General features: G+C 33.4%; 1 protein-coding gene across 2 annotated transcripts; it reads right to left on the bottom strand.

Annotated features, from left to right (window-relative positions):
* Positions 1 to 1,474: 1,474 nt before the first annotated feature.
* LOC100248721 (E3 ubiquitin-protein ligase CHIP-like) lies at positions 1,475 to 10,829 on the bottom strand. 2 transcript variants are annotated; one of them, XM_059738233.1, is made up of 8 exons: positions 10,604 to 10,829; positions 10,318 to 10,385; positions 10,177 to 10,240; positions 6,497 to 6,568; positions 2,441 to 2,574; positions 2,210 to 2,363; positions 2,001 to 2,111; positions 1,475 to 1,904 (listed from the first exon to the last, which is right to left on the bottom strand). In XM_059738233.1, the coding sequence occupies exons 1-8, from the start codon at positions 10,703 to 10,705 to the stop codon at positions 1,779 to 1,781; spliced, it is 831 nt and encodes a 276-aa protein (XP_059594216.1). In that variant the 5' UTR covers positions 10,706 to 10,829; the 3' UTR covers positions 1,475 to 1,778. The 2 variants fall into 2 exon arrangements, with proteins under 2 accessions (XP_059594216.1, XP_059594217.1); XM_059738234.1 differs by lacking the exon at positions 10,318 to 10,385 and having other exon boundaries at positions 10,604 to 10,828.
* Between the last annotated feature and the right edge of the window lie 436 nt (positions 10,830 to 11,265).

Genomic DNA, 11,265 nt, shown 5'->3' with positions numbered 1-11,265 from the left:
TTGAAATCTTGTGCAACATAGGAAAAATATTATTCTATAAAGATTTTATTCTTAAAGATTTCAAAGATTTGAGAAGATTTTAAATAAAATTAAAATCTCTAAAAATCAACTCCTAATCATTTTCCAATTTATCTTTTCTTAAAATAAAATTTCTTGATCATACACATTTCAATTTAAATAAATTTTCTAATTTTAAAAAATACATGAAAATTTATTTCCAATTAAAAGTATCAAAATATCTTAAGAGCACTTATGCAATTAATCAAAGCATATAATAAGAACAAGGGAATAATTAAAAAGAATAATTCTCATGGAGTTTAGGAGCTTGGATGTGAGCTATATTTTAAGGCAAATTAAATTGCTTCTCGATAGGCATATCATATAAGTTTGAGAATGGGTCCAACATTACTGAGATGAACAGCTTGCCGACAAAGGTGTTATTGATGACTCATTTACATAATTGAGAGGTTTACGTGGGACAAAAAGTTTAGGTATGATTTAGGAGGGTTCATTTAATTTAATCCAAAAATAACAATAATAAACACTAGTTAAAGTTATTTTAGAGTTTGTTTGACAATTCTTTGAAAAAATATTTCTAACATAAAAAATTAGAAAAAGATAACGTCCAAAGAAAAACTATGTATTTAACAAAATTTTAGAAATATTTTTAAAAAATTAAAAAATCACTTATAATATTTCCTAAAAAAAAACAATTATTCGTTACAATTCAAATAAAAAATACTCCCAAAAACACAATTTAATATCACATTATATAGTTTTAAAAAAACTTAATCAAAAACACTTGCCAAAACTATGATAAATGTGATTTTGACTTTTTTAGAAAAAAAATAATATTTTTAATGTATGGGAATATTGTTCTTCTAATTAATTAGGGTATATTTGATTGGCGGAAAGCATTAAGAAAAAAAAATACTAAAAGAACTAATTTTCTCATATTTCATTATAAATAATACAAAAGAAAATAAAATATATTTAAAACTTATTAAAAATGTATATATTTTAAATTTATTTAATCTTTATATAATGATAGAAAATAAGTGCTGATGGATTTGAAGAAACATATAAATTTGGACTTTAAATCTATATTTTATTTTCCTTTCCTTTTCCTTCTACTATTCCTCTCTATTTTTTTTTCCTCACATTTTCTTTTAAATTTTCCGAGAATCAAACATAGCCTTATTATTTTGGCATAAATTAAAAAACAGAAGACAAAAATCCAAGTGCTTCGAGTCATGTGTTACATGACAAAAAAATAATTACAAAGTATCATCCAGCAAGTGATTATCCAAGACTCATTTCAAGTAATTTTCTAAATTTTTAAAAGCATCAAAACTTGCAAACATAGAAATCAGTTTAAAGTTTTCAAAATCACTCCCACATGAACAATAAATTCTATTTAAAAAAATGCATAACTGTACAAGCAGTTATGCATTTGAAGATGGAACAAAGGGAATCGAACAAAGCAGTTGAGCAGGTAGGTTTAGATTAACTATTAGAAAGAGTTAACAATATCAATCTTTCAGTACGATATATAACTGTACAAGCAGCACAATATAAACTTGTTGCAATACCAACTTTACCTGTACAATTCCAAGGGGCAAGGAAGACACTCCGGCTTTGCAAGACAGAAATTTGCAAATAAAGGAGACGATGAGAAGACCATCGACACACCAAAGCAAAGAGATACTCAGCCTTGATCAGAGATTGATAATTAGTTACCACAAAAATTGTTGATTTCCCTGTCAGGCAACAGAGTTTCAATCTGTTTTATAAGCCCATCCATGCTCATCTAGAAATGCTTGGACTGCTTCCTTTATGGCCAGATTGGATACTAGCTGAGATTGACTAAGTGGCTCTCGGGTAATTGGATCAAATTTGCCCACCTAGATTATCATAACGTTGGAGATTAACACAAATGTGCCAATGAAATTATGGGAAATCTACAGATTTGAGCATGCAAAGTTAAAATCAAATGTAACCTTCTCCAGATGGTCAAGAAGCACTTCTCTCTCATATGTAAGCCCACTTGGAGCAATGACAGGGTCGCGGAAAATATCAAGTGTAATTTTACAGCATAGGTAGTCCGGAACCTGAAAATCTTTATTCAGTTTCTCTAGAAGAAAATAAGGTAGCATTTAATTTAAAAAGGAAGGGGGTTAGGGAATGTTAAAGGAGCTACAGTACTCACATCAGTCGGTAAGTCAGCTTCTGCAGCTATTCTGAACACTCGGTCTAGAGCCTCTAACTGTTCCAAATTGGATCTAGGAATCTCATCTAAGAAGCCTTCCAGTTCAGAACTATCAAATAGATGTTTTTCTTTAAGAGCAGTCTCACAGGCTTCCCTGAAACACAAGCAGATATAAGTATAATGAAGAAGCTAATAGAAAAACGTACATACATTTTACAAATGAACTCATACTTCAAAGTTTGCAGTTCCCATGAGCGCTTGGTAGATTCGTGCTCCCACTCCATGTATTTTGCTTTTGCAAGTTCCTGCCAGATCTCCTCTACCATATAACCTTTAGGGTTTGCACCTCTCCCAAGATCCAAAGCCTATTCAAGCAGATTTTATAAGAGATTGTAAAAAATCATAATGCTTATAATCGACAAGCACAAAATCCACTATATAACAACCTAACCATGTTTCTAACCTAGTAAAAACTTCGTAAGGGGAAAAAAAATCAATCATCCTGAAAACAGCTGTGTAGTTTGTGTCTATTACTGGAATCTAATGCAATGAAATGAAATGGATAAATTATATCAAGGACAATTTCTATCATGTTCTTCGATTTGGTTTTCATCCTTTCTGTATATGAAAAACTAGAAGGTCCCTCCTAGATATGAAAAACTTATGCAGTGTCGAAACAAACAGACTCATAACTTATTGGGGTAATTTCATTCATACCTCTTGAGATTTAGTGTAAATCTGCTAAGCCACTGTTGGTTTGGAATTTTGTTAGTTAGCATCCCTATTATTTCATATATAAATTTATGTTTTCGAAAATAAAATTTATTTTTTAGAGAACTGTTAAATATACTACTACCTACCTAAAATCTAAGAAATAAATTATAGACAGAATAAATTTGTAAGAGTGCTAACTGACAAAATTTGAAACCAATATTAGTTAGTTGGATTTACACTAAAGCTTGGGGGGTCTAAGTGAAATTAACCCTAATTTATTGTACGTTAGTGCAATTATTAGAAGGATTTTTTAGTTAAAAAGAAGAGTTTCATCTCAAGGGTATTTTGCAATTTGAGAGCCGAAGTAAAATTTCAATCCAACAATCCACAAACCTACTTAAAATACCATAGGAAGGACCTAAGACAAGTCCCCATCTTCCCGCTCCATGTTGCAAAAGCCACAGGATAATAAAAGAAAAGATGATCCACTGTTTCACTGCTATTTGTGCCTAGGACACAGCACTTGGGATTAAGATCTATGAAGGCCCCTTAATATGTGACAGAGAATTGGTATTAACCATTTTTCAACTCATTAACCACGCAAGGGCTCTGACTCTGAGCTGAACTTTAGACTTCCAGGTAAAGTTTACCCAAGAAAAGGCATAGAAGAACAATGGAGAGGAAAAGAGAGACCTACGGGAGCCAAGGTCCAAGGCTTCTCATCTAAAAACAATGGAGAGGTAGCCTGATGCAAGGAGAGCCAAAGAATGGAAAGGCCTTCAATCTTAGGTGAAGGTCAGAGTCTAATCAATAAGAAGACTGAGACTGATAAAGATATGAGAGATAGGAGTGTCCCAGGCCCTCGAGATAGAGCTAGGAATAGAGAATCCTTTGAGGTTGATTACCTAACCAAATGTCCTCCTAAAAGAGAATCATAGAACCATCACTTATTGCAAAGATGAACAATTTAGGAGAAGTTCATGAAACTGTGAGTGCTTTGCAATGGCAGCGACATAAACACAATGTTGACAATGTTGGCATATTGATGTAGGACAACCCTATAGGATGGTAGCCTATAATCAAATAGGTGGGCTAAGATTTATCTTTTAGGGTTTGAAGAGAGGAATGAGGGACAAAGCTTATGGCAGCGAAATAAAATAAAATAAAAATATAGAAAAAGAAGATAAGAACAAAAATGGATAGAAACGCTAGAGTCACACTAAGGCCTTCTAGGAGTCTCACCATTGAAAATTGTTAAGCATGCAAAAAAATGTAATATTATTAATCACCAATTAATACTTTGGCTTACATTAATTCGCCTTATTTATAGGTTTCTCTAAGAAATCCAAAATCTACTAGGATTTTAATAACCTATTATGACTCTAATTCTAATTCTCCAATAACTTAATTAGTTACTCCTAATTTGACTCCTATAAATACTAATTTAATTCAAACTAATACTATTATTTCTTAATTGCAACTAATACTAATTATCATTTTTAATATATATCTTAGAGATCCATCCTCATTACATATACCATTTGTTAAAGTGCATCCTATAGATACTTTAGATAACACCATGCCATAATGATTCACTCACCCTAGGAAATCTTCAAAGTCAATGTCCACAAAATCAAGCACTCCTATATATAGATCTAGGGTATATATGATTGCCGATTAAAAATAATGTTATCCTCTTCAAACCTATTCCCAAAACCAAAACAGTGCTTGGAAGTTCCAACACTAGCGTATTTGAGATCAATGAGTAAAGACTCATTTACATGGACTAATGTTGCTCATTAGCACCAAATTGTTTAGTCCAAATGGCCTGATGAAATGAGAAGAATTAAAAAAATTAAAGCAATTGTAGTAAACTAACAACAAAGCCCTAAAGCTTAGCTAGATTGCATGAGAAATTGCATTGCTCCCTCAAATAAATTAAAGACATCATGTTTTTTCTCACTATCTAGACCCAAGTCTTCTTTGGTCTCCTTAACATCCTTTAAACACCTTCAAACTTGAACTAAATCATGCTTCATTGACTCTCTTGTTAGACTCTTTTACACAAACCATCATGGGCAAATTTAGCCTCATCTTGTCCTCAAATGTTGCTTACCTTGAGCCCTCAAGATCCATTCATTTCTTATTCCATGTTTTTCCCTTTTCTCACTCATCCATTACCATCTCCATTAGCTTTACTATTTTTTTTTTTAACTAAGCAACATTCCTAAAGCAAGGAAGATCTTACGGTTGTCATGTAAAATTTTCTCTCAAATTAGGGTATTTGACAGCCACACCATTACGAAAACACTTCTTAACAATTGATCTTCCATCTAATTCCATGGGCAATGACTCCTCAATCTCCGCTTAGCAATGTGCATGATTGATCCCAAATAATCAAAAGCAATCACTTGACCATAGACTAGTTTAAGATATATTCCACAGTTTTAGTATTACTCAAATCACTTTTAAGTGACTCTTGACCATAGATAGTTTTAGTATTACTCAACCCTTAAACCATAGATTCAGAAGTTTCTCTCCATACTGCCTACGCAAAAAGGGGGCAAAAAAGTTTATTGCCATAATAGAACTAAACAATTATTAATGAATATTGAAACACAAAGCAACTAGGAGATGGAAGTCTTCTTCCATTGCTTGACGGTGAAGTAAGACCAAGCCATGAGCTTATTATCCTAGGTCGGAACAAGTTGATAGGATCTCCTTTTTTACGTCCCCATGTCCCTGTCCCTGGTTTTCCAATTTTACTATGGTCAAGATGATGTAGGACAACCCTAGGATGGTTGCCTACACTCAAGGGTAGGTGGGCTAGGGTTTTATTTCTAGGGTGTAAGGAGAGGAGTAAGGAATAAATTTTATGGTAGAGAAAATTATAAGATAAGAAATAGAGAGAAAGAAGAAACAATAAAGAAAAGATGGAAAACCTTAGAGTCTCACTAAGGCCTTCTAAGAGTCTCACTTAGAAGAAAATCAATGGAGTCTCACCATTGAGGATTGCAACCTTGCAATGAAAGAAAGTATAATATTATTCATCAAATTCATTCCTTTGATTTACATTGATTAGCCTATTTATAGGCTTCTCTAAGAAATCCAAAGTATACTAGGACTCTAATAACCTATCATGACTCAAATTCTAATTATATTATAACTCAACTAGCTAATCCTAATTAGACTCCAAGAAATATCAATCCTAATTAATATTAATCCTACTTAAAGTTTACTTAGGTCTTCACTTTCTTCCTTGAATAAACTTTAAAAGGCTTTTCCCCCATCACAAGATCTTAAAATTTTTACAGGTAATATCACTACCATAAATAATATATTATCTTCCTAAAATGACAAGGATATGCTATTTTCAGATGATTCCATTGTTAAACAAATGAATAGGTCCAAAATTTTATTGATTTCACCAACAAATTACTCCCAGTACTTAAATAAAAAATGAATTTCATCATGTGAGTTGTCCAAAACTGCCAAGAAAAAAAATTCAAGAACTAAATAACACTGATAAAAAAGAATATTCAAGTACAATTCAGGGCATGGATCATCTCATACCTTTTCAAGTTCCTTCACTCCTTCAGCATATTCTTCCCTCTGTAATAATGCTAGTCCTAACATGTAGTGGGCCTGTCATGTGGCAAAATATGACTCAAATTTGTGAGATCATAATAATCCAAGAAGTGAAAGAAAACTGAAATTAAATACTAATACTGGATAAGAAACTAAATTGAAGCACATTGTGATGATAATAAGGCAATTAAACTCATGGCAAAGTACCCTACAGACACCACAGTATTAAAATTGTCTGACCAGCCCATTGTAGTAGTAAAATGCAACCACACTTTTAGAAGGGTAACAAACAAACAAAACAAAAAACACACAATAACCCAAAAACTTCTTGCTGCAAACCATAATTGGAAAAATAAACACCTTAGGATAGGACCCATTGGAAGGATTACCCAGGATCTTGTTATAGAACAATCTATGCCTTCTAGCAGCAGAAGCACCTTGCAAGATAATTACGACACAACAGACAAAAAAATATCTATTTAATATTTAAATTCCATGCATACAATGCAACTACAATGGCCAACTCATTTCATATAGCCAGACAGTTTCTATTATTATTGATTTTTTCTTTTTTCCTTTTTTGGACCTATGTAGGGTACCATATCATTACCATAAGGTACTACACTCCCATGAAATAAATTGAGGAAGAACTGGTATGCATTGTAAAAAATATGAATGTATAAGCAATTTCATGGGCACTTAAAAATTCTAAGAGGCAATTCCACTTTTTTTTTTTCTTTTTTTTTTTTTATTGATATACAGCTTTAAGAGACAATTACATGCATGATGAACTAATTTCATACTGAAGCAAACATTGAAAACCAACATAGGAAACTATATCAAGTGAAATCTACTTTTAACCCAAAATTACCAATCAAGATGAAAACATTCTTAACATTTTTAACCATATATATATATATATATATATTTGATGGGTAAGAGAGATTTTTAACCATATATATAACTTCAACTATTCTACAACTACCTTACTAAAGTTTTAACCATTCTTGTAAGTCTCGATTAGTCTGCTACTAACAACTATTTTTTTAATCAGAAATAAACCTTGTATTACCATAAAATAAATAAATACAAAGAAGTGTGAGAAATTGCCCCTGCTGTCCCCTTCTCCTGCGCCGCCCCCACCACCCCATTGCATGCCTCTGATCAAAAGTAAGAAAAGCTACCTGCTCCAGTGATTGAAGGGAAATGCTTAACTAAAAGTGGTTAAATTAAAACTATGAACTCAAAACTTCAGGAGGGGAAGGGAGGAACCCCCTACAAAAGCAATAAATTGAAGGCTCTCTATTTTGTGATTGCTAACACATCTGCCACCCCTTTTGCTACTAACTATAATACACCATAACTTTCAGCTAGGACCCAACCAATACACTAAAATGAAATCATCAAGATGTATAACTACAAACATGCATGACCATAAACGTGGAATTCATAAGCATCTTCAGGCCTGCATCTCTAACCTATGAATCAAGAGGAAAAGGAGGGAAAACTGAACTCATGTTTCTTTAGAAAGAGAGTTATCCGGAAAAAAGGGTGAAAGGCCCTGAAATTCTTAAATTCGATCTATAAAGACAGTTTTTTTTTTTTTTTGTGTTGTGGCAAAAGAAAGGAAAAGATTGTTTTTAAATGCTACTTTACCTAAAAGTACATTTTAAAAAAGTAATTTGAAGGCCACAGAGGTGGGATAAAACCAAAGTTCTACATCCTAAAAAGAAAGTTGAGTACAAAAATAATTAGAACAGCCATGCAACAATACAAATTTGAAGGCCACCTTTCACTTCACTCTAGGGGGTTCAAGTCCATACCACCCCAAGGATTACCACTACAAATTGGAAAGAAGAGACCTTCCTCCTCATGCATGAGGAGAAACCCCTCATAAGGAACAATTTTCTGGCAAAGATAATCTCATCCAATGCCAAAGATGCGTAAATTGAAGCTCCTTCTGCATGCACCTTGAGCAGACATCCTAATGATGTAGGCATCCAAGATTAACTGACATCAGCCCAATGCATCAATGTTGTGTCATTTTAGTCTTGACAAAAGAGGTAAATTGGAAAATGATTACATAGAATGCACAAATGACCATGCAAAACATGTGAAATCATATGAATGGAGAACTATTTGATTTAGTGGCATTGGATCACTAGCCATGTGGCAGTGTGTTAGGTGATTCAACAATGAATCCAATATGTCACATTAAAGGATGTGGCACAAGTGGGTATTATATGCACAAGGAGAGTGTCAAATTGGCATCAACTAGATTAGCCTCTTAGCCTTTCTCTACAAAACTATTTTGCAAAAAACCTAAATCATCAGAGGAAACAATGATAAGCAATCGTGCTAAACAAACCCTAAGTTACCCTCTTAGTTTTTCTCTTAAACTATTTTGCAAAAGAGTTTCATTCAGCAGTGGAAATAACGACAAAAGAATGTCAGGACAAATTAAGTCACATCCTCATTTCCAAACTTTATATAGTACAGCTGTCACTTCCATTTTTCAAAAACCTTAAATTTTTTCATTTGTGTTTAGTAACAACGTAACAAACTCTCATGAAAATTGATAGAAATTTGACCTTAGATTAGTAAGAAACAGATCCTCAGCTTGGTGCTCCGTGCTCTTTCTTGAAAACAACCTAGCCAACTAGTCATGCCCTACTTCTTACCTCAACATGAATTTAACAGCATTGCTATAAAGACTCCAAAGCTTTCCAAATCATTATATAAATAGACGTGGAGTATCATAATAGGGAAAAGAGATACTTTCCTTCTTGACAAGTATCATGGATGAAAGACACCCACAAAATGGTTCGATAATAGGCTTTTGAAAACAAAAAGTAAAGACAATAACACATTCACCAATGGATAACAACCATTGTGTTTTTCCTGTTACTGCGAGTTGACAGCCAAAAGATCAATATAAATATTTACTCATCAACAATGTTCTTTTAACATGCTTTTTGAAGAGAACTTCAATCATAATAATTTATATAATTTAATCACACACTCAACTTACAAACTGTTAAGCAAAGGAACTGCACAAAAGATCAAAGCACTAATTATAACTCAAGATTCTAAGACACCTATCATATCTTAACCAACACAGAGCTTATAGAAAACCCATCAATAACTCAGATTGAATTTAAAATCAAACTAGTCTCACACTAATAAAAACTTAAGATTCAAAACTACTTTAAAAAATTTCGGAAAATCCCAACAAATAACACAAACAGAACTTCCGGAATAATTTCTCAAAATGATAGCCATAAATTCTTGAACTAGACAAAAAGACAGATACAGGAAGCAGCTGCCATTGAGCGCTCACCAAGAATTTGGATTGAAGATCTTTAGTGATGAATTCATGGAGTCAGAAGCTTTTAAGCAAGTAAATGGCCACATTCAAGAAAATGGAAGAAGATTGAAAATTAAAGACAGAATTGCAGTATTCAACACAAATTATGCCAACAAACTGCCTCATTTTCGAGATTCAACAACTAGAAGATACAGAGAAAACACCAATTCCGCAGCAGAAAGAGCAAGAAGAAAAAGCAAATTTATCAGAAAAAAATGGACTTTTAACAACAATACAATCAAAACCCGGAAACCATACCATGAAAATGGTAGAAGATACTAAAAATTCAATTTCATACCTTGACAGAATTGCTGTCGAGTTGAATAGCTCTTCTACAATCCTCCTCCACTCTCGTCCAATTGCTGTGGAGAAACAGATTATTAAAACCCAAAAAACAATAAAAATCAACACTAAAAGAAAACAAAGCAACCATACATACTTGCGTTTCCGATGGCCTAGGGCACGATTCGTCCAATAAATAGGAACATTTGGGCACAATGTAATAGCCTTGAAATCCAAAAAAAATACAACAACGTGACAATTGAAAAATGATAGTACATACTATTTTCTGTTTGGTTCCTCGGAACAATCGAAAGAAAAGAAAAGATGTGAAACTTGTTATTTTATAAAACGGCCATTGAAAACCCCAAACCTCTAAGTTTCATTTCGTTTCTTTTCTAAATCCATATTATCAGCCACCAAACGACTTTTTACAGGTATATTACCTCAGTATAAGCATCGATTGCGGCAGCGAAACGACCCTTCTTGAAGTAAGTGTTGCCATCTAGCCTGAGTTGTTCCGCTTGTTTGGCTGCCGTCGGAGACATTTTTCTCGCGTTTTCTCAGATTTTATTTTTGCTCTCTCTTTTCCTCTTTTTTACATGTTGGAAGACTAGAAAATAGGTCAGAAAATTCGAGGAAATCCCAGGCGACGGCGAAACCAGAAAGAAAGTAGGAGTTAAAAACTTCGGACCTTCTAGAATGGAAATACAGTCACCGGTAGGTGACTTACAAACGTCACGGTACCATGTCATTGGTAAGACCCCATGCTGATGTGGATCAATCGAGCTGTGTCATTGGCGGAAGTGAGTCAGTGAATGTTAGTGCATATTTCTGAGTCTCCCTAAATGCCCTTTTTTAAATGACGATAAATCACAGGGAGGTGACTTAAGGAGGTCACAATGGGTTCTATTGGATGACATGTATGCTGATGTGGACAGATAGAGTAGTTTGATTGGAAGATAAAGTCGATGATATTACGAGTACTTATCGTTTTTGCATAAATGCCCTTGGTTGAAACTTGTTTGACTGAAGTCCAATCAGTTCGACCAAGTCTTCTTTCACTTTTTTAAAATTAGGGATGTTGACATACCTTGTGTGCTAAGTT

The sequence above is a fragment of the Vitis vinifera genome, chromosome 7, assembly GCF_030704535.1.
Source record: "Vitis vinifera cultivar Pinot Noir 40024 chromosome 7, ASM3070453v1".
Taxonomy (NCBI): Eukaryota; Viridiplantae; Streptophyta; class Magnoliopsida; order Vitales; family Vitaceae; genus Vitis; species Vitis vinifera.
This window is presented reverse-complemented; position numbering and strand designations above follow the sequence as displayed.